The sequence below is a fragment of the Vanellus vanellus genome, assembly GCF_965231255.1.
Source record: "Vanellus vanellus genome assembly, chromosome: 9".
In the NCBI taxonomy this organism is placed as follows: Eukaryota; Metazoa; Chordata; class Aves; order Charadriiformes; family Charadriidae; genus Vanellus; species Vanellus vanellus.
Genome location: NC_138914.1, coordinates 17,958,222 through 17,980,071, shown reverse-complemented (window position 1 = coordinate 17,980,071; position 21,850 = coordinate 17,958,222). Strand labels below are relative to the sequence as shown.

At 65.1% G+C, this 21,850-nt stretch overlaps 5 protein-coding genes across 6 annotated transcripts; 2 read left to right on the top strand and 3 right to left on the bottom strand.

Moving 5' to 3' along the window:
* Positions 1-969: 969 nt before the first annotated feature.
* LOC309675399 (aminoacylase-1-like) lies at positions 970-6,747 on the bottom strand. Of its 2 annotated transcripts, XM_082487709.1 has the most exons (15): positions 6,704-6,747; positions 5,571-5,708; positions 4,871-4,935; positions 4,203-4,307; positions 3,991-4,085; positions 3,733-3,809; positions 3,386-3,475; positions 3,084-3,140; positions 2,901-2,974; positions 2,747-2,796; positions 2,407-2,551; positions 2,255-2,323; positions 2,081-2,160; positions 1,744-1,804; positions 970-1,613 (listed from the first exon to the last, which is right to left on the bottom strand). In XM_082487709.1, the coding sequence occupies exons 2-15, from the start codon at positions 5,677-5,679 to the stop codon at positions 1,449-1,451; spliced, it is 1,242 nt and encodes a 413-aa protein (XP_082343835.1). In that variant the 5' UTR covers positions 5,680-5,708; positions 6,704-6,747; the 3' UTR covers positions 970-1,448. The 2 variants fall into 2 exon arrangements, with proteins under 2 accessions (XP_082343835.1, XP_082343836.1); XM_082487710.1 differs by lacking the exons at positions 4,871-4,935; positions 6,704-6,747 and having other exon boundaries at positions 5,571-5,652.
* Positions 6,748-6,997: 250 nt separating this feature from the next.
* ABHD14A (abhydrolase domain containing 14A) lies at positions 6,998-8,885 on the bottom strand. The gene is made up of 4 exons (XM_082487673.1): positions 8,495-8,885; positions 8,231-8,346; positions 7,629-7,864; positions 6,998-7,366 (listed from the first exon to the last, which is right to left on the bottom strand). The coding sequence occupies exons 1-4, from the start codon at positions 8,740-8,742 to the stop codon at positions 7,184-7,186; spliced, it is 783 nt and encodes a 260-aa protein (XP_082343799.1). The 5' UTR covers positions 8,743-8,885; the 3' UTR covers positions 6,998-7,183.
* A 272-nt stretch (positions 8,886-9,157) lies between these two features.
* On the top strand, positions 9,158-11,187 carry LOC309675352 (putative protein-lysine deacylase ABHD14B). The gene is made up of 4 exons (XM_082487653.1): positions 9,158-9,219; positions 9,802-10,011; positions 10,170-10,411; positions 10,756-11,187. Exons 2-4 carry the CDS (start codon positions 9,804-9,806, stop codon positions 10,936-10,938), a joined length of 633 nt encoding a protein of 210 aa, XP_082343779.1. The 5' UTR covers positions 9,158-9,219; positions 9,802-9,803; the 3' UTR covers positions 10,939-11,187.
* Positions 9,321-18,796, top strand: PCBP4 (poly(rC) binding protein 4). Its single transcript, XM_082487654.1, has 13 exons — positions 9,321-9,475; positions 14,122-14,237; positions 14,578-14,601; positions 14,680-14,712; positions 14,988-15,104; positions 15,181-15,309; positions 15,539-15,667; positions 15,925-15,999; positions 16,171-16,215; positions 16,415-16,490; positions 16,882-16,934; positions 17,386-17,555; positions 17,907-18,796. The coding sequence occupies exons 2-13, from the start codon at positions 14,142-14,144 to the stop codon at positions 18,220-18,222; spliced, it is 1,263 nt and encodes a 420-aa protein (XP_082343780.1). The 5' UTR covers positions 9,321-9,475; positions 14,122-14,141; the 3' UTR covers positions 18,223-18,796.
* A 1,308-nt stretch (positions 18,797-20,104) lies between these two features.
* On the bottom strand, positions 20,105-21,340 carry LOC309675598 (putative G-protein coupled receptor; the record flags this gene model as incomplete). The annotated part of the gene is made up of 1 exon (XM_082487924.1): positions 20,105-21,340. The coding sequence occupies one exon, from the start codon at positions 21,338-21,340 to the stop codon at positions 20,105-20,107; it is 1,236 nt and encodes a 411-aa protein (XP_082344050.1).
* Between the last annotated feature and the right edge of the window lie 510 nt (positions 21,341-21,850).

Here is a 21,850-nt window from a genome sequence, read left to right as displayed (position 1 = left end):
CTGGCCAGCAAGCAGGACCCTGTGGCACCCACACCACTCCCATGCCACACTCCCCCCAGTGCTGCAGGGTCAGGGGACATGGCCGTATGAGACATCAGAGAATCCATACGGGCTTCCCCAGGGAGCCTCGGCACATGGCCCTGTTCCCAAAAGCTTTGGCTATCCCCCCAGCGCTGGATGAAGGGGAAGGAGCCAAGAAGCTGGTGGCTTCTCCTGCAGTGTTCCATCTTTACCAGCCCCATCCCTTCCCCCAGCCCAGCACGAGGGCAGCCTCATTAGCCCCGGCCCTCCCACAGCCCCCCAAAAGGGCTGCAGCAGCTTCACCTGAAAAGGAGGACAGGAGGAGGGGGGGATAGGTTCACCCCCAACCTTTTGGAATGGAGCAGCTCCACGGCCCCTTCGACAGGGGTGAACCCACCCCAATTTGGCTCAGCGAGCCCTCGGCTGGCCTGTGGCCCTAATTTCCCCAGGGAAGACCATAGGGGCGGGTGGCACAGAGGGGCTCTGGGACAGATCCAGCACCCCTGGGCGCTGGGGAGCAGCACTGAGTGGGGTAAGAGCAAGGAGGAGATGCAGCCCACAGGCAGCTGGAGATAAGTGGAGACTGCCTGCCCCGACCTGCACGCTACCTGCCCGGACCCGAGGGTTTGGGGAAGCAGCACCGCGGCAGGAGCTGATGGGAGGGATGGAGCAGCATGAACCCTAGCACCGCTGGCTGTTCCCACCACCACCCCCCCCCAGCACCCTGAGGTTGATCTGGAGCAGAGGCTCCCGAGGAGCAGCCCCACAGCCTGCCCGGGCAGGACCCTGCCCGCAGCGCCGTCCCGCAGCCCGACCAACCCAGGGGAGTGGGGAGCGCTCCAGCAGACCCCACCGCGCCAAGGAAATCCACGGTGCCTGGTCTCCCCGAGACCCCACGGGCAGTGCCACGCACAGACAGACAGATCCCCTCCCTGCTCCTGGCCGTGCTTACCAAGGAGATTTATTGACTTGCACGGGGAGGATGGGGGGCACTGGTCCCAGCTCCCCCAGCAAGCAGGCAGGGAGGTGGGACGAGGCACGGGCAGGCAGAGCGGGGCACTGGGCAGCCCCTTACCCCACAGCCAGCGCAGCCGGAGTTGGCACAGGGACAGGGGGGTGGCATGGCTGACACTGGGAAAGGCAGGAGGCACTCAGGCACGGGGCTCTGGTGGCACCTGGGCAAGGGGGACACAACCCCCATGGGGGCAGGGGGTGGCTGGGACCCAGCTTCCAAGGGCACAGCCAGGACCCTCGGCACAGGCGTCACCGTCAGGCCAGCCCTGAGCACAGGCAAGGTGGCATGATGCCATCTGGGTCCCTGGCACGCATTTGCTGTGCCCCCTTTTTTAAATCCTTGCGTCCCGCTGCTTGGCACCCCCTGCCCTGCCCCTCGCTGCCCCCCGGACACACACACCCTCCCTCCCGGCTCAGGCCTCGATGGGCAGCGGTGGCACCGATGCCAGGGCGGGCAGGAGGCGGGCGTAGATGTCGATGCCCCGCAGGAAGACTTGCTCGTTGAGGAACTCGTTGTGGTCGTGGAGCAGCACCGGGGTGCGGTTCATGGGTGAGAAGCCGATGGCAGGGTGTCCTGCCTGCAGATGGGGGGTGGTACGGGGTGAGGATGAGGATGGGACAGGCACCGCCTGCCCCCCCCCCCCCCCCACCTGGGCATGGCTCCAGTGTAGGGCTGCAGGTCTCACCCCGGGTGGGCATCGCACTCACCGCTCGGATATAGCGGCTGTCGGTGGCAGCTGGGAAGATCTCGAGCTTGAGCTGCAGCTTCCTGACAAGCGAGAGCCTGCGTCAGCATGGGCACGGGGGCAGCCAGGTCCTCTGTCCCCCTGCCACCCCACAGGCAAAGAGATGACCCCCGGAAGGTCCCTGAGCCCTGCAGGACACTCCATCCCGTCCCTTTGGGGTTCACAGGGAGATGCCCTGGCATGGTATGGAGCATCTCCTCCCAACCCCTGCCATGACCCCAGAGACCCCCAGGAACACTCTGGCTCCCACCAGAGGATGTCCCCACCAGGGTCCTGCCCTTCCTGGGGATGCTACTCACATGTCCCTGCAGACCCCACTGAAGGCTTTCCACCACGGGTCCGACTCCTCGGTGGAGGTGACATGTTGGTCCATGTATTTCTGACGGAGGGAGAGGGCAGGTGAGGGGCAGGGTGGTGGGCACATGGCAGAAGAGGGACGGGCACAATGTGCCCAGGTGGCCGAGACCCCTCACCTGGTGAAACTCATAGGTGACGCCGTCCCCGGCACCCCGGCACCACGCAGCTACCTGTTCCTCAAAGGCCTGCAGCAGAGGCCAGAGGAGGGGTATGAGCGGGGTACCCCCCGACACGTTCCCCGCCTGGGTGGGGACGATGTAGCACCCACCTTCAGGTCCACGGTGGGTGGGATGCGGATGTCGAAGCCGGCCGCCATCTCAGACGGCACCACGTTGAAGGAGACGCCCCCCTCCAGCATGGTCAGGTTAAGCGAGGTGACATCCCCTAGGGTCAGGCTTGAGTCGGACTTGAGCCTCGGGGGACGCAAGGGAGAGTCACCCTCCACCACCCGGGGAGGAGGGGAAGTGCTCCCCCACCCCGCTGCCACCCCCAAACGGGGAAACTGAGGCACGGGGCGGTGGTGCCGGATCAGAGCCTGGCTTGGGATCCCAAGGACCCCCTCCATGGACCAAACTGAAGCCACCACCATCCCATTGCCCGTCTCCTACCTCTGCTTCTCGCTCTCCCTGAAGGCCAGGAAGGAGTTGATGACTTTGTGCTGGGGAGGGAAGGGCAGCGGGGTGAGGACCAGCCCTGCGGGGTGGCACCTGGCAGCCCCAGGGTGGGCATGGGGGGCTGCACAGGGCGTACCCCCTCTCTTACCAACTTCTCGGCCGCCGTGTTGCTGATGAAGCGGGACCCGTGCCCGGGGCTGCCCACACACTTCACCTTTATCCCTGTGGCAGTGGGGGGAGAGGGGGGCGTTGAGCAGAAAGGTTGCGGGGGCATCGCTGCCGCAGCACCCGGCACAGCCAGGCACAGGGCGGTGGACACGCAGTTACTCACACCACGGGCTTTTTTCGCCGTAGAAGACACTGAAGGTGTCGGACGGGCTGGCCAGGCCTGCAGTGGGCACAGACGGGGGGTCAGCGGGGCATAGGGATGCCACGACGCGCTCCCCTCTGCTCTGCCCTGGCAGCATTTCCCCTCCAGGCTAGCACTGTGCGGGCCACCTCCCAGGGGAAGGAGCCCCCAGGGGGGACCCTGGAAGCTGTGATAGGTGCCAGTGCCTGGGGGGTGATGCCAACAGGCAGAGGGATGCGTGCCAAGAGGAGGCACGTCCCCGTGCCAACCCTGCCACCACTCACCCTCGTCCAGGGCAAAGCCCACGTTGAGTGCTCTGAACTCGGGGCGCTGCACGAACATCTCCATGCCCTTGTGTCCACCCATCTCCTCGTCTGTGGGGGAGAGCTTGGCATGGAGGAAAAACTGGGGTGTCCCCCAGCCCACCACCCCCTGGTCCTCCTTCCCTGCCAGCCTGAGTGCCACTAGTGCACCTGATGTCCTTGGACATGGAAACCCCTCCAGCCCCAAGCTAGGGGAGCCCAAAATCCGGACAGGCTGGCAGTTGGGTGCCCAGCTCGCATGCCATGGGGAAATTCAGAGCATCACCCAGCTCCGGTACCCCCGGAGAGGGGACACCCTGGGGACTCACCAGGCACAAAGGTGAGGTGGATGGTGCGGGCGAAACACTTTCCCTCTGCCTTCAGCCTCCGGATGGCCTCGAGGTACCTGTGGGGAGAAGGTGGTGCCATGGAAGAGAGGGGCTGGTGTGCTCTGAGCCACCCCGGGGGGGGTCAAGCGGTGGCACCCTCATCCCCAGGGACCCTGAGGATGGTGGCATCCTGTCCTGCATCACTCAGAGGCATCCCTGTGCCATGCCCACCCAGCGGGTGCAGAGCCCTCCACTCACTGGATGGAGACACACTTCATGTCCTGGGCACCCCGGGCGTAGATGTTGCCTTGCGAGTCCTTAACAGCCTCGAAGGGTGGGTAGGTCCAGTGCTCCTGCAAGGAACAGCGGCCGTGATGGCAGAGGGGCACGGCGGGCACCAGCTCTCACTCACCTGCCACCCCCAGTCCTCCCCACCATGCCCCATCCCACCCCTCGCCCCGTCCCAGCACCTCGAAGACAGGCACGACGTCGGTGTGGGAGTTGAGGAGGACGGAGCGCAGGCGGGGGTTCGTGCCCGGCCACGTCAGGATCAGCACCACGCAGCCTTGGCAAACCTGCGGGGAGAGGGCAGGACGTCACCGGGGGTCCCGGCTGGGGACTGGCGGGCTGGAGGCAGAAAGCATCAGCCTGGGAAAAGTTTCTTGACGCCACTTGGCAGGTCACCCCTCACTCCGCTGGGAGAGGGCAGGCAGCAGGAGCAGGCATGCCCGCACCCTCCCGCAGCCAGACGGAGCCCGGGCGCTGGTGCGAGTTCCTGGCTGCAACTCAGATGGAGGAGGGGAGATGAACCCAGTGTCTTTCCCCTGGTGCCCGGGAGTCCCCTGGGACAGTCGGTGCCCAGCAGGAGGGACGTCCCCAGCCAACGTGACCCTGCCAGGTCCTCGGCTAATCATAGCACAGGCGGCTGCAAAGGTCAGCGGGGACCAGCCCGAATAGAGGCTTAAAGGAAAGGGCTGAGGTCAGCAGAGGATTACAGGCAGAGGGGATTCACTCCTGCCTGTCTCCAGGGCAGCAGGAAGGGGAAGAGCCTGGTCACTAAGGACCTGGGGAAGGAGGGAGGGAGGGAGGTAGCAATGGATGGATGGATGGATTGGGGACTGCTCCTCGCCTCGCTCACCTCCACTTTCTGGCAAGCCAAGCCCAGGTCGGTGCCGACACGCTCCAGAAACCGGATGGCCGCATCTGGGGAGGAGCGGGGATGCCTGGAGTTATGTCAGTATCTCCCTCCCGTCTTGCCACAACCCTCCCCCCCGGGGACCCCAAGGCTCTCTGGGGGGTCCCAGGCCAAGGAAAGAGCTGACCAGAAAGGGTAGGTGATGGCGGTCCTGGGCACAAGAGGTGGCCAGGAGCAGGGACAGGAGTAGCTCATCACCTTCTCTTTGGGGCAAGGACTAGGGGAACACGAAAAAATAAAAAATAAAGAGGGTGAGTTCAGGGGGGACAGTCCTCCATAGCAGTTTTAGGAGCTCCTTAGCAATAAAAAAATCTTGATGTACTTTGGGAGGATAGAAACGTTAACGGAAGTTGATCTACACAAGGTTACCACAAGCATCTGTCCCAGAGCCGGCGGTGTGGAAAGGGGGGGGCCCGGGGGCATGGGGCTGGAGGAAGAAAACGGCAGCTCTGGGTGCACTCGAGGTGTCCCTGCCCCAACCAAAGGTGCCAGTAGAGATAAGGCACAAACGTGTCCGCTCCTTAACAACACGATCAAAACAGCCCCGGCCGAGGACTCAGGCACCCAAGTCCAAAGACCAGAGCTGCAAAGCCTCGTTGCCGAATCCCCGCACTGCTCCCCATCCCATCCCCACCATCCTCACCATAGTCAGGTTTGGGGTGGACAGTGTCGATCCTCAGGTACTCCCGGAACAGCGTAACTGAGGGGTCCTCTGAGGCCCCCGTGCTCTTCCCGGGCTTCCCGGGTGCCATGTCAGGCTGGGGACCAGGGCTGCAAAGGTCTGGGGGACGAGCGGGAAGATGGTTAATCACCCACTGGCCCCTCCAAAGTCCGCCAGCAAACTCGGTCGTCACAGAAACCAAAGCAGGATGGGACAAAGGTCTCCCCAGTGCAAGTCCTGGGAAGTTGCCACCATGGGAGAAGTCCCCCTCACTTGGGTACGGGGGCAGGATGGGGTGTAGCCCCCACGCCATCCTTTCATCGTCCCCCAAAAGAGCGTGTTTCTGTCCCAAATGCAGTGCCAGGGCAAGCTGTGATGCCCAGGCGTGGGGCAAGGGGTAAGCTGCAGGGTAGGGCTAGCTGGGGTGTGGGGGGCTAGTAGGGAGGAAAGGGGGGCAACAAGGTGGGGAAAGGGGTTATGGGGGAAGAAGGGTGTATGGGGCAAGGGGATGCAGTGGTCAAGTTTAGCCAGAGGTTGGGGGTCCAGGGGGATGTGGGGGAGTGCAGGCAAGCAGGGTGAGAAGCTGGTGTAGGTAAGGAACGGGGGGCAGGCCAGGGGAAGCAGGACCATGCGGGATGCTCAGAGGCACATGGGGGTGCAGCAGGAGGGGTGAAGGGGCACACTGGGGGGTGCTACGGGAGTAGGGGGGCAGAGGGGCTACGAGAGAGGTGTGGGGGGGACTCTGGTTAGGGGTGCAGGGGGGTGAGGGGTATGGCGACTAGGGGTGCAAAGGGGCACAAGTGGGGTATAGGGGTACTATGAGTGGGGTGCAGGGAGGGGCCATAGCGGGGTGCAGGAGCACCATAGTTAGGGTTGTGGGGAGTGCAGGGTACCGTGGGCAGAGGTGCAGGGGTACTGTGGGTGCAAGTGGGGGGGCAGCATACCGTGGTTAGGGGCGCAGGGGGGTGCATGGGACTGCACGGGCAGAGGTGCAGCAGTTGCATTATTGGGGAGCAGGGGGGTGCAGGGTACCGTGGCGAGGGGAGCGGGGGGAACGAAGGCAGCGGGGCAACCCCCCTCCCCGCTCCCCGGACCCCCGCCCGCCCCGGCCCTACCTCCGCGCTGCTCTCGGCCGCCGGCGCCTGCCCGGCCCCGCTCCGCCCGCTCGGCCCCGCTCCGCTCCGCCCCGGCCCGCCCCGCCGCCGGCAGCGGGCGGGCGATGGGCAGGGGTGGAGCTGGGGGGCACAGGACGGGCTGAAGGCGGGGGGCAGGAAGCAGGCAGGGGGCTCAGGGTGGGCAGGGGACAGGCAGGGGACAGGCAGGGGACCCTCCCGCCCCACACTAGAGGCAGAGAGATGGGGCTGGAACCCGGGGAGCTCCGCAGCGCTTGGAGAGGGACACAGGCAGAAACCAGAGCAGCATCAGTTTATTGGCCTCGTAACAGACAAGGGACACCCTCGGTGTCCTACCCCCGCCACCCTGGGGACACCCCAAAAGAGATCGGCCACCCCTCATGCCAGCTGCCTGTGCTTCCCCGTCCCTGGGGACACCCCGGTGTCCCCCCATCTTCTGCTCAGCAGGGAACGAGGTGGCGCTCACTTCAGCTGGCGCAGGAAGCCTAGCAGGGCTCGGTGGAAGTCCTCTGGCTTGTCCAGGTAGCAAGCATGGCCAGCGCCAGGCACCACGGCCACCTGGTGCCTGGGAAGGTGTCGGAGGCTCTGCAGGGCCTGGTGACCCAGGCTCGTGTCACGGTCACCATACAGGATCAGGGTTGGCGTCTTGGGTAAGGGCAGAGAGAAAACCAGAGCGGTTATCAGAGGGGAAAATGGTCACCAAGCCCCCCCCCGGGCAGTGCCCACCTCCACCTGTCACCACGGGGACTGCAAAGCCAAAGGAAGGCACGTGCCAGCCCCCCCCATGAGCCAGGGGGGGACAGGTCCCCCCTCACTCACCCCAAAACAGGGCCATCCTCCATGCCACTCTATAGCCAAGTGGCCCACGAGGCTTGCCAGCACCCAGGAGCCCAACAAGCCACCTCACCTGGACCTGCCGGTACTGCTCAGCAGCGTAGTCCTTGGTGCCCACAGGTGCAATGGGCACGAAGCCGGCCAGCCGGTCCCCCCGTGCCAGGAGGAAAGGTAGGGAAAAGCGGCCGCTCATGGACGGACTGACGAGGACAGGCCTTCGCATGCCCAGCTTCTGCAGGACATGGTCCAGGAAGGCCACCCGGCCCTGCACCGTGGTCACCATCTCCGCCGGGGGTGAATCCCCATAGCCTGGCATGGGGCAGAGGGCATGCAGTGGGCACAGGGCAGGGGGGATTGTGCAGCCTCCAATGGTCCCTCCCCCCGAGGCTCAGCTGGCTTGCCAAAAAACAGGCACCCGATCAGGCCCTGGTGGTTGTACAACCACAGCCACTTGCCGGCTGCGCCGAGCCAGCCCCGGCCAAAGGGTTTGGGTGGCCACAGAGGACAACGTCCTGGGGGAAAGCCAAATCCCAGGCACACTGCCCCAGGGATCACCGCTAGCTGCCTGAAGAGGTCCAGAACCCTCCTTAAAGGGGTCCAGAGCCCAGCAGTGGCTGAGGTGAGGGACTGGAGCTGCGCAGAGGGATCAACTTAAGCACAGTGCCATGGTCCTACCGGGCAGATCTATTGCGACCGCGTGGTAGCCTTCTCCGGTGAGCAGCGCCAGCGTGCCCAAGGCCTCCCACGTCTTGGAGGTGAACGCCTGGCCATGCAGGAACAGGACATCGGGCCTGCGGTGGGGAAGACAGGCGGGAAGGGGTTCAGGGAAGATGCCGTACCGGCAGGCATCCAGCGGTCGTGAGGGCCGTCTGGGACCGATCCCCATGGCCTGACCCCCCCCCACCTTCCTCCGCCACAGGAGCCGGCGGGATGACCCACCTCCCGGGGCTGGTGGTGCCGCCGGCCCGGGGCCCTGCGGAAACCTCCCTGTAGAAGACGGGGGGTTCTCCCGCAGCCATCCCGGTTCGCACAGTGGCGTTGGCCACCCGATGGCCCCGCTTCCCCTCGTCAGGCCGGGTGCCTGCCGAGCGCTGCTCAGGCTGGGCGTCCGGGAGCAGCAGGTAGACGAGGAGAGTGAGGAGCCCCCCGAAGATCAGGAGCCCCACACGGCTGCGGGCAAGCAGCATCTCCGCTGCCCCTGGAGAAGGGAAACGGCAGCGAGGGGCTGGAAGCCCCAGACTGCGGGGGAAGGAGGACCCAAACCACGGCGCTGCCCTCAGCTGCGGCCCAGCCTGCGCCCCCCGCTGCCAGCCCCGCTCGGCCCCGGCCCCCCGAGCTCCCGCTGGCTCCGGCCGCCGGCCCCGCCGCCCCTCAGCTCCAGCCGGGACATGCGGCCCCCCTCTCCCCGGCACCGGCCCTCACGGCGCCGCGCTCGCGGCACCGGGCTCCGCCTGGCGGGAGGCCGCGGCGCTGCAGGCCCCGAGGGCAGTCAGCCGGGGGCCTGCCCGCCGCACCGAGATACCGGCAGGGCCCCACCGGACCGGGACCGAGGTCTCGGGTGAGAACGGCCGGGGCTCGGCTCGGCGGGGCTCGGCTCGGCTGCACTCGGCTCGGCTCGGCTCGGCTCGCCTCCGCTCGGCTCCACTCGGCTCGGGAGAGCTCGGGTAGGGTTCGGCTAGGGTTCGGTAGATCTCGGCAGCGCTCGGCTGCGCTCGGCAGAGCTCGGCCCGGCGGGGCGGCGGCCGTTCCCAGGGCCGCCCCGGGCCTTGCGCTGCGTGAGGCGGTGCTGCCGCTGCGCCCCCGCCTTCCCTCCCCTACCGCCCCGCCGGCCTTTGGACCCGGGGCGCGGCACCCCCAGCCCCGCGTTGCGGCGGGGAGCGGGAGGCGAGCGGCGGCCGGCACGGGGGGGGTGAGGAGCAGGTAAGGGCCGCCGGCTCAGCGCCGGGCAGGGAAACTGAGGCAGGGGCGGGCCCGGGACCCTCCTGGGACGAGCGGGCGGCCCCGAGCGCCCTCCCCGGGGTTGGCCCCCCGCCCGTGTCCCCTAAAAAGAGGGTGATGCCAGTGTAACACCCTCCCCCCTTCCCACTGGCGGTGTCCTCAGGCGCCACAGCCTGCCGGCCTTCCTGCCGCTGCCGGGCCTCGACGCTGGGACAAGGCCCGTCACCCTTTTCCGCTAGGCCGCACTGGGCCCCCCATGCCCCTTTCCACCTCTCGACCCACCCCCAACGGCTGTCCCATCCCCCCAGGCATGGCTGCCCCGCAGCTCACCGAGAGCACTGTTATGGTGGAAGGCCAAACCCTCTTCTACCGCCAAGCGGAGCCGGCCCAGCAGGCACCAAAGCTGACGGTGCTGCTGCTGCATGGCATTCGCTTCTCCTCTGACACCTGGCTTCAGCTGCAGACGCTTGCCACGCTGGCTGAAAACGGCTACCGAGCTGTGGCTATCGACCTGCCGGGTAAGGCCCCAGAGCGAGATGGGGGCCGGGGAGAGCCGGTACAGCCGCTTGTGGTCGTGGTACTGGGATGGCAACCCTGGCATCCTGCTGTGCCAGCTTCTCCCTGTCACAAGGCAGCGGAGAGTGTGACATGGCAACTTCTGTCTCCCATGGTTCAGGGCTGGGGCGCTCGAAGGATGCTGTGGCCCCAGCACCCGTGGGCCAGCCAGCACCGGGGACTTTCCTGAAAGCAGTTTCGGAGGCTCTGTGCCTGGGTCCAGCTGTGGTGATCAGCCCATCGCTCAGTGGCATGTACTCCCTGCCCTTCCTCTTGCAGCACAACCACCTGCTCAAGGCATATGTGCCTGTGGCACCCATCTGCACCGAAAAATTCACAGCAGAGCAGTACGCCCAGATCAAAGTACGGCTTGGAGGGAGATTGAGGGAGGTCAGGGAACTGGGAGGGGATGGTGAGGAGGGGACCCTCGCACCAGGGTTGGGCAGGGGAAAGACCAAATAGGCCAGAAACCCCCTTGCTGCTGGAAAAGGGGAATGTGATGGTGAAGAAACGTGACTGTAGGGTAGCAGGAGGGAAAGAGGGGACGTTAGGAGACCCAGGAGTCTGAGCCTCAGTTTCCCCTTGTGGTGGGCAGAGGAAAAGGGCAAGTGTCTCCCCTCTATATCCCGGTCCCAGGGTGTCCCGGGCCAGGAGGAGCGGGTGCCTGGGTGCCGTTGGCCAGCTCAGGGTGCGTTCCCCCTCTGCAGACACCCACGCTGATCGTGTACGGGGACCAGGACGTGGAGTTGGGGCAGGCCAGCCTGAACAACCTGCAGCACCTCCCCGAGCACCGGGTGTTGGTGCTGCAGGGCGCCGGACACGCCTGCTACCTGGACAAGCCCAACGAGTGGCACCGCGGGCTCCTGGCCTTCCTGCAGCAGCTGGAGTGAGGAGTACGGGCCACATGGAGGGACCCATGGGGCTGGGGGACGTGGGCAGCCCACCCAACCCTCCACCTGCCCACACACCCTTATGCCAACCCAGCTGCTCGCCTGGCATCCCCACCCACTCTCCCTTGGGACCAAATAAAACCCCAAGCTCTGCCACCACTTTCCTGCCACCTTCCTCCCGCTTCTTTCCACCCTTCCCGCCTCCTTCCCCAATCCCCACTTCCTCCATGGCCACCATCCTGCACACATTTTGGGGGTGACAGCAGGGGAGGTGCAGCCACTGAAGGATGGGACATTTGGGGGTTGTTACCCTGTGGGTAGGTGAGTGTCAGTTGCAAGGCTGATGGAGCCCACCCATCCCTGCCAGCAGGACCCCAAGGAGCTCTGGGGTTGTGTCCGGCAACAGGTAGGTCCTCCAGGGTGGTGACACCCATGTCCCCAGCCTGGCGGCCACCTCTTCATCCTCTTCTTCCTCCTCCCACCCCTCCTGGCACACACCCAAGCCCAGGGTAATCCACAGGGGCTTAAAAGGGACCTGCCAGCCCTGGCAGGCTCCTGCCCGCGGCGGCAGCAGCCCAGGCCCCCGGGGAGGCAAGGCGGGGGGGGGGATTTACCGAATGAGTGGCTGCCATGGACAGATGGGGGTGGGGTGGGTGGGGAGGACTGACAGACATCTGGCTGGACAGACGGGAGGACAAGCCCCCTGCCCGCCACCTGCCTACCCCCTGTCTTCAGTGCTGCTGCGCCGGGCACTTGGGGGCACAGATGGAGCCAGCAGCGGGGTGCCCCCCCTCTCCCCCATGCCCCCCTCCCGCCTTCCCCAAGCCTGCCTGGGCTTGAGCTGCTTACACCAGGGCCCAGGAGGATTTAGTGGGGGACGAAGGGGGGGGCACCTGTCTGTGGGCGCAGGACATTCAAAGGGGGGACATTGAGCAGTGCCAGGGGCGCAGGAGTCAGTCCCTGCCCTGGCAGAACCCCTGTCTGGAACATCCTTTTCCCCCCACCCAGTTTAGCTCCCCTGTTGCAGCCCCTGGTCCCCATGCAAGGGTGCCTTCCTCCCCCCCAGCCCTGCTGGCCCTCCCCCCTAGCAGCACACCCGGGTGCCAGCGGTCCCTGGGGTGCCAGCCGCCCTGTCCCTGCCCGCTCCGGTGTCCTTGAGCCCTCCAGCCCTGCCAGCTGATCGGCTTCCAGGAAAAAAAAAAAAAAAAAAAAAAAAAAAAAGCAAAACGCAATTACAAAGAGGGACGATGTGTGAGCCAAAGAAGGAGGGGGGGGGGCGGGGGGGGGACAGGAATGTCCCCAGCGGTGGCAGATGGCCTTACCCAGGGTGCATTGTTCCTTTTAGTGTCTCTTATCCGCTGTAATAGGATCCCGGAGGGAGGGATGTGGGAGAGGGGAAGAGCGAGGGGGGCCCCGGCGTGGACCGGGGTGGGGGCCGGGGCTGCCAGCCTGGCCCTGGCCTGTCAAGCGGCTCATTGTTCCTGCCCCGGGTGTCACTGGGCGCCGCCGGGGACAATGTGGCACTGAGCGGGGTGGCCGGCGGCGGAGGGACGAGGCGCACGGAAAGGTACCCGCCAGCCCCGCTCCCGCGGGGGCCGGGGGGGCTCGGGGCGGCCGGGAGGGCGAGCGGAGAGAGGTTCCCCCAGGGACGGGGTGGGGGCTTCCTCCTGTCCCCCCCTTCCCCCCCTCCCCGTCACCTCCCTTTGTCACCCGAAGGTGCCCCGAAGGACGGGCGGTGCCCAGCTTCGCGGCTGTCCCCATGCCAGCCGTGGGACGGGGACAGGGCAGGTGGCCCGTGCCCATCAGCGGGGCCTTTGGCGTCCCTGCCGGCCTGGCTCACCTGGGGGAGAGCATCCCCCTGCCCGCCCACCCCCCACATTGCCTGTGGCAGCGGGGGGGGACACCCGTGGCCCTGCCGCCACTCCCGCTGCCCCACCGCCAGTCTCGTCCTTCTCGGCGGGATCTTTTGTCCCCGGCGGGTCCCTGCTGCCGTTCATCCCCGGGGGGACGGGGGACCCCGCCGGCACCACGCTTGGCTCCAGACGCTGCGGGGAGAGGGGGTTACAGGGGGGGTACATCCCCCTCTCTCCCCCGCATTTCAGGCTCTCCTCAGTCGGGAACAGGAATATTCCCCCTTTCCACAGGCTTTCCCCAATCTTTCCCCCTTTTTCCAGCCCCCCGGTGAAAGATGGAGGACTCAAACCACCCCGGGGGTGCAAAGCCATAGCAGTTAGTGGGCGCAGAGATCAACCTGCCCCCCTCCCACCCCTGTTACCATGATGCAGGAGATGTGCCGTAAGGGTGGCGAGTCCTGCCAACACCTAAAATAACTGCCCCCCCCCCCGCCCTCCCCCCCGCCATGCCTGCAGACATGGGCCCCAGCCCCAACACGGGTGCTTTGTTTCAAAGCCGCTTGGCATCGCCCAGCTTGCCGGGAGCCAGCGGTGCCGCAGCCGCCCACCCATGCCCGGACACACGGCGATTGTCCTCCTCTTAGCCCCACTCTGGCACCTCGGGGTCCCGACCGCCCCCATCCCCCCAGGCACAGGGTCCAGGGGGGGCCCTGGGGTGCTCTGGGAGGGGGGGGCAGGCAGGGTGCAGCAGCATCCTGTGTTGGGCATCACACCGTGTTTCACAGAGGGCTGGCGGTCCCCATCAGGGAGGTTGCCTCAGTTTCCCCTGGGGCTCTGCGCACAGGCAGGGGGAAGAGAGGAGGAGGAGGAGGAAGGCTCGCACAACCTGTGGGACCACCCAGGCCACCCTCAGCCCCCCCCCCCCTCCATGTGCCAGCACATCAGCAAGCATCTACAAACTGAACCTCATCCCACAGCCACGCTCCCTACACTTTTCCCTTTCTACTCTGATATCCATCCAGCTCCTGGCTTTGTGAAGGTGCAGTGCGAGCTCCGGCCAAGGGCCGCGAGCAGGCCAGGGTGAAGGCAGCTGCCTGCAGGCCCAGGCAGCCGTGTGGTGGCAGGTCCCTTTGGGCAGCTCCTGGAAGGGGTGTAGGATGCTGGTGGGGTACCATGGGGCCATGGAAGCCTCTCCCGCTGGAGGAGGGCACAGTGCTGCCCCTACCTCAGTTTCCCCTCTTCCTAGGCATAGGTACTTTTTAGGCTGCAGATTGGAAGGGGGAGGTTAGTTGGGGCCTCCCCATTTTCTTGAGACTGCTGTGTCCCACAGGCTCAGCTCGCCCTCCCGCCATGGCATCGCCAGACGGAGCCAGTGGCATCGGCAGCAGCCCCGAGGAGACAGAGCTCAGCATCACCCTGACCCTCCGCATGCTCATGCACGGCAAGGTAATGGCGGGGGGGGGGGGGCGTGTCAGTGCTGCTCAGGGGGGTCAGCAATGCCTGGGGTGGGGGGCCATGCTGGAGCACCAGCTCCTTGCCACATGCTGCTTTCCTCCCTTGCTCCCAATTTCCCCAGGAACAGCATTCCCAGAAGGATTTGTTCCCCCACCCTAAGCCAAGGAGGGGCCCGTTCCCATGCCCCAGTGTCACCAGCAAGCCACCCAGTATCCCAGTGGCTGTGGGGCAGGGCCTCCCATTGTCCATCTGCCAGGCTGTGGGCAGGGGAGGGATGTGGCAGGCAGGGAGCTGCCTGCTGATGGGGCCATCCTTATTTCTGCCTTTGCAGGAGATCGGCAGCATCATCGGCAAGGTAAGATTTGGGGTCCAGGGCACTGCCAGCCCCGGGCTCCCCTGGACCCAACCACCCACCCTGTTCCTCTCCCTGCAGAAAGGAGAGACTGTTAAGAGGATACGAGAGCAGGTAAGGGTGTGCTGGGGGGCTGCCAGGTCCTGCTGCCTGTCCTGCCTGCACCTGGTGGCTCCCACGTGCCCAGCCCTGGCTCCCCCCATTCCCAAGTGGGCCCAGGGGACACATGGCTGCACCCTGGGGAAGGCTGCCTGGGGCAGGTGGGAGGGGGAAAGCCCAGATCTGCAGGCATCAAACCCCCAGTGAGCCCTTGCCTGGCAAGGGGACATCAAGCTCAGGGCCCTCGATGGGGTGTGACACACCCTGATGGGGTGTGACACCGTTCCCAGAGCAGCGCGCGCATCACCATCTCAGAGGGGTCCTGCCCCGAGCGCATCACCACCATCACCGGCTCCACCGATGCTGTCTTCCGCGCTGTCTCCATGATCGCCTTCAAGCTGGAGGAGGTAGGCAGCCCCCACGCTGGGTGCCTCCACACCTGTGGGCTCCTGGGGGTCCAACACTGCACTCCCTCACTTGCAGGACCTGGGAGCAGGGAGTGACGGGGCAGCAGCAGGCAGAGCACCAGTGACACTGCGCCTTGTCATCCCGGCCAGCCAGTGCGGCTCACTCATCGGCAAGGCAGGAGCTAAGATCCGGGAGATCCGGGAGGTGAGGCTAACCGTCCCCTGGGTGTGGGCTCCCCTTTTTTCTTGGGGGGCACAGAGTCCTCAGTGTGTGGGCTGCCACAGTCCCGCAGGAGCTGTGGGAGGTGATGCAGGAGTGGAGCAGATCCTGCAAAGGTCCCCAGGGGCCAAGGAGGGAACAGGGGAGGTGTGAGGTGCTCAGCCTTGGGATGGGGTATGGCCGAGACACCCCAACATCTCCCTTTTTCCCCCAGAGCACAGGGGCGCAGGTGCAGGTTGCTGGCGACCTGCTGCCCAACTCCACCGAACGAGCCGTCACCGTCTCAGGTGTACCAGACACCATCATCCAGTGCGTGAGGCAGATCTGTGCTGTCATCCTGGAGGTATCCAACAAGCTCTGTGCCCAGCCCGGGGTGGCATATGCTGCCCACCCTCCCCTACCTGGGCCTTCCCGTGCTCACCTGGACCTGGGCACCAGGGTCCCCCTGCATGGAAGCCCATAAGAGCACCTTGCCTCGGTGGTGCTGGTGGCCATGCATAGCTTGTTTGAGGGTGGGTGGGGGGTAAAGGGTGTCGAGGGGGCTGTGGGGGCATTTGACCTAGTCTCTCATCCCCTCCACCTCCTTCCCTCCCTCTCCAGTCGCCTCCGAAGGGGGCCACCATTCCCTACCACCCTGGCCTCTCCCTGGGCACCATCCTGCTCTCTGCCAACCAGGTAAGGGGCTGCAGCCCCCCCCCGGGGGCACAGGGTGGCTGGGGAACCCAGCCTCTGCCAGCAAGGGGCAGCTCCGGTGGTCTTGGGGTGGCCTCCCTGCCCCAGGGGGTGACCTGAGGCAGGGGTCCCTGCCTGGCCCTGCACTGATGCCCCTTCCTTCTCCCGCTGCAGGGCTTCTCCATGCAGGGCCAGTACAGCGGGGTCTCTCCTGCAGAGGTGAGTCTGTCCCCATGGCAGCCCACTCCCGCTCCCATGGGCACTGGGTCTGTGCCCGCTGGGACAGGCATTGCCGGGGATGCCTGTCCTGGGAGGAGCTGGGTGTCAGCGTCCAGCCCCGGGAGAGGGTGGGGGACCCTCTGCCGTCACCCCTAATGCCTCCTTCCTCCTCTTCCTCCTCCTCCTGCTGCCCGGGCAGATGACGAAGCTGCAGCAGCTGTCAGGGCACACGCTCCCCTTCGCCTCCCTGGGCCACGCACCCTCCATGGTGCCAGGTGAGTATCTCCCACCCCCGCACTGCCCCAGGGCTGGGGTTTTGGGGTGCCCCTCCTGACCCATCTAGGCACCTGGACCTGATGAGGGGGTCCCCCTCCCCTGCACCCTCTCCGGTCCCAGCCCCCCCAGCATGGCTACCTGCCCCCCAGAACGACTTTGTCCTTGATTTCCCGGGGTCCCTGCACCCACCAGAACCCTCCAGCCCTGCAATGGGGGAGCACCGGCACCAAATTATGACTGGTGCCTATGTCCCATCCTCCCTGCCTCTGCCCAGGGATCCTTCAGATTTGTCCCCAGAGCCACTGACTGTCCCAGCACAGGGCTGGAGTTGGGATGGAGCTGCTGGAGACCCACCCTCCCCACCACTAACACCCCTGTTTCTCCCTCCAGGCCTGGATGCCAGCTCCCAGAGCACCTCCCAGGAGTTCCTGGTGCCCAATGACGTACGTGTGGGTCCTGGGGATGAAGGGGGGGACCACTGCTTGCCCCCACCCATGTGTCCCACCCCGCAGCCACTTTGTAGGGGCGAGCACCCACCACCCCACACAGGGAAGGATCTGCCTGGGCCACCAGAGCCCAGGAGCAGGAGGGGCTGCTGGATCAAAAGCAGCTGGAAGAAACGGGAAACTGAGGCATAGCAGTGGGAAAGGGCTTGGCCAATTCCAAGGAAGAGCCTTGGGCTGTGGCAGCCCAGCGATGCCAGCCAGGGGTGCCTAAGTGAGACCAAAAAGCAGGTTCTGCCCAAGGAAAGCAGTGCCCTGCCCTCCCGGTGCCTGCCTCAGTTTCCCCAGTCCTCCCAGGCGTAGGGGGTGGCCGGGTGAGCCCCCTGGGAGCTCCCTGCTTGGTGTGGCTCCTCTGGCTGCTCCCAGCTCACCCTGGTCTCTGCCTTTCCAGCTCATCGGCTGCATCATCGGCCGGCATGGCAGCAAGATCAGCGAGATCCGGCAGATGTCGGGCGCCCACATTAAGATTGGGAACCAGACCGAGGGCTCCAGCGAGCGGCACATAACCATCACAGGGTCCCCCGTCAGCATCACCCTGGCTCAGTACCTCATCACAGCCTGGTAGGTGCCAGCCTGGGGTGGGACACACCCTGGCTGCTAGCGATATGTGGCACCTCCCCAGCACCCCAACTCAGCTTTTGGGGGATACCCCCACCCCAGCATCCTCAGGAAGGATGAGCTGGGTGGTGCTTTGAGGTCCTGAGATGGTGGGTGCAGGACCCAAGACCCCACAGGGCTGGAGGCCCAGCTTTTCAGCCCTCCCCAGTGGGACGCCTGGGATGTTCCATGGAGACCTGTGTGGGAAGGGATGGGGCGCGCAGTCCCTGTACCCTAAGATGGGCAGGTTGAGGCCAGGTACCCACTCTGCCACCATGCTCCTCACCACCCCATCCTTCTCGCTTGCTTCCCCAGCTTAGAGACGGCCAAATCTACCTCCCAGGCGCCACCAGGCCCTGGCTCTGTGGACCTCGGCGTAGGCTTCTCCCAGCCCCTCACCCCAGGCTCCGGTGCGGCGCTGCCCGCTGTTGCCCCGGCCCCCCCGGCCCTGCTGGGCACCCCCTACACCATCTCCCTCTCCAACTTCATTGGCCTGAAGCCGGTGTCCTTCCTGGCGCTGTCCCCGTCCTCCATGGCGGGTCCCAACGGCGGCACTGCCACCTACACGACCAAGATCTCGTCAGCCAACGGCACCAAGAAAGCCGACCGGCAGAAGTTCTCACCCTACTGAGCCCTGCCGGCAAGTGGGCAAGGGGGTCTGGGGTGCCACCCTGTTCCAGGGACACCTCTCTACTGCCCACCCTATCCCCCAGCCCCTGCCAGGTGCCCCATGCCCGGGGTGGACCCCCTTGCCCCCCACCCCAGGGAAGGGAATGGTCCTCCCATTGGCGATGCCCACTGGAGGAAAGGGCTGCTCCGCTGCCTGCTGCCCGTCCCAGCAGCACTGTGCCCCCCTCCCCGACTTTCCTGCACAGGGACCACGTGCCCTGGGATGGGGGCGTAGGTGGCTGCCCCTGTCGGCCTGGGGTCCCTTCTCCCAATGCCCTGTGGTGGGATGGGACCTCCGCCTCCTGCCCCTCACCCTGCCCACCCTGCCGTCCCGCTCCTGCCCACCCTCTGGCTGGCACCCAAAAGGCGGGCCCCGCCAGATGAGGGGCTGCCTGGCCTCTCTGGGGGTCCCCTGTCCCCTGGCTCTGGTGGGGGGCCCTCCCCAGGCCACCCCGGGGCAATCACCTCCCAGCAACCCCATCCGAGAGCCGGTCCCTGCTGGCTTGGAAATGCTGTATATATAAGTCTATATTTTTTCCTCCTTTGTAACTTATCAATGGTTTAATAAAAAGATAAAATTTACAAGAAAAAAATAATAATATCCCTCACCCTGGGTGGAGACACCTCCCCCACACCAGGGGCAGCTGCTGCTCCTGGGGACACGGGGCGGTGGCCAGAGGGATGTCCCTGTGGCCAGGGGGGTGCTGGCCCTCAGCCCCAGTCTCTCTGGGGACCTTCCTGGGGCCCCCTCCCTGCCATGGGGCAGTTTGAGAGGCCATGGGGCAGTTCTCCCCCAGCTCACCAGTTATTACTGGGGCGGGGAGGGGATCTCCAACCCACTGTGCCAGCACCATCCCTGGGACCTTTGTGGGTGGGCTGGGGGTGATGTACCCACCCCCCCCAGCATCCCCCCAGCAGGGTCCAGTCCCCTTGCTCGCACTGAGGTCCCCATGGGAGGGTACCCCAAGCCCTGCAGAAGCAATGGGACTAAAGGGGGACAGCAGCTCCTGGTCCCTTCCGGCTGTCCACTGCCTGGGGGCACCCCACACAGCCCACCCACCACCCTGTGCCACCGCATCCACCCCGGAGCACCCCTGGCCGGCAGCCCAGTTTGGCTGGCACATGACACCACTGGCTGGGCTTCAGCTGGGCAGCTGTGTCCATAAACAGCCCAGCACGGACCTCTGGCCAGCCAGCATCCCTCCCTGGAGGGCCAGCCTCTGCCAGCTTGGGGGGGACAGAGGGCACGGCCAGGCATGGCCACAGGCATCACATACTGCCATGGCAGCAGGGAAAACAGACATGGACAGAGCCATCCCCGTAGATGCCGTTCCCCTGATGAGTACCACGGGTGACAGGAGCTCCTCCACCCAGACATTAGTTTGGAGTTAAACAGCCAAGGACGGAGGGCTCCACGTTGGGCGTCCAGGCTCAGCAGGGTGCCTGGCGCCCTGGTGTTACTGGTGTTAGTGGTGTTAGCTGGGCCATTGCTCCTAGGTAGGGTGGTCCCAGCGGGGTGGCGGAAATGGAGGTGCCCCCTTCTCTGCCCCTGCATATGAATTCTTTGGCTTCCTGTGTCCCATGGAGAGCCCGTTCACACAACTGGGCTGTGCTGGTGGAGCCAGAGACAATCCCAGCCTGCAGAAGGGAGATGAGGCTTCCCCAGATCCGCTGTCTTCTCCAGGCAGAGAAACTAGCTTTCACCATAAGCTCAGAGAAGAGACAAAACCCAGACAATGACCCCTCCAAATCCAAGAGGCTGGCTGCAAGCAGGTCCGATGGGTCCCTGGCAGGTCCCCTGCCCACCTTCCTGCCCAGCATGGTTGGACAGGACCCCCTGATCTTCAGCTGCTCTCTTCAGGAACTTGACCTGGGATGGGGAAGCCCATCTTGGTCTGGTCCAGCCTGTTCCTGGGGCTGGGGCTGATGCAGCTGGCATGGGTCTCCAGTGTGCAAGTCGCTCTCTGAAGGAACTGCAAGAAGTTTTCCTGGACAGAGGCCTCCGAGACAGAAAGGCAGAGCTCCTGGCCCAGTGGCCGGTTGAGACAGCTGCGCCTGAGCCGGGCCAGCTCCTCCCGGATCTGGCGGTTCAGCAGCCCGTAGAAGAAGGGATTGATGGCAAAGGAGGAGTAGGCAATCCAGGTGACCACCATCTCCCCGTGCCCACTACCGGCTGTGCCAGCGGCAACAGAGGAGTGCAAGTGGAAGGCAAAGAAGGGCAGCCAGCAGCACAGGAACTGTCCCACAATGAGGACCAAAGTGAGGATGGCTTTGTTGCTTCCCAGAAAGCGCTCTGGTATCAGCCTAGGCAGTGGCAGGTTCCTAGTGGTGATGATGGTCATTTGGCTGGCAATGGAGTCAGATCGGTGTCTCGGTGCAGCTGCCTGTGCTGGCACGGGCACGTGCTGCTGGGATGCCATCCGAGCCACGCGGTAGACACTGCAGTAGACAGCAAAGATGATGATGGTGGGCAAGACAAAGCAAACGATGCTGAAGATGATCACAAAAACCTTCTTGTGGGCCCCAGGGCTCCAGTAAACTGTGCAGCGGCTGGCACTGGTGGCCCCGTTGCCTTGAGGCCAGCCTACCAGTGCCAAGACAGTGATGAGAACAGACTTGACCCAAATGAAGATGACTCCGGCCACTGCCAGCCTGATGGTCATCTTGACCTCATACCTCATGGGGTGGACAATGTAGTAGTACCGCTCCACACTGATGATGGAGATGGTGAGGATGGAGGCACTGATGAAGCAGACATTCAAGAATATCAAGGCCTGGCACTCAGCAATACTGTAGATCACCCTGTTGAAGCAGGAGGAGCTGGAGATGATCCCCAGGGGCATGAGGAAAATGGCAGAAAGGAGGTCAACCACACAGAGGTGGCAGACAAAGATGAACTTCCTGAGAAGGGGGGTTTTGAGAATGACGACCATCACCACGGTGTTGGCCACCAGGGCAGTGAGGGTGAGGAGGACCATGCAGAGGAGGCCCATCACCTCCTGGGCAATGGACTGCTCAAGGACGTAGTGTGGCTCTAGGCTGTCTGTGGTGTTCAGCCCCATTCGGCTCGCCGTCCCCATGGAGGGCTAAACCAGCAGCACCTGTGCCTGGGCAGCAAGGGCTCTTCTCCTGCATCCCTTAGAGGGAAACCCTTCCACAACCATGGCCGCTGTCTTCTCCTTGCCTGCTGGGGAAGAGAGCGGGGTGTGAAGGAAAAGGACCAAAATGAGGAAGAGCCACAGAGAAACCTGGAGACAACCTGAAGCCCCCACGAGATGCTGGAGAAGGGAAGAGATGCCCAGCGAGGTCACAGCACCCTGCCTAGCCCAGGGCTGGCACCTGGTCTGTCCCCAACCTGGCCAGGGACGGTTCTGTTGGGACCTGTGGGCACCCATGCCAGGCTGACACCCTGTCCCCCTGCCTCTGCTGCACCACCTCGCCCCAAGAAGGGTCAGCACAAACCCGCCTGCCCCATCCCTGCTCCTTGCTCTGGCCACGGGGGAACCCCGGGGTGGGTGGTGGGGACCCAGCGCACCTTTGCTCCTGGGAAGGTGGGTGATGCTCCCCTCCTCGCCGGGGTTCCTTCTCTC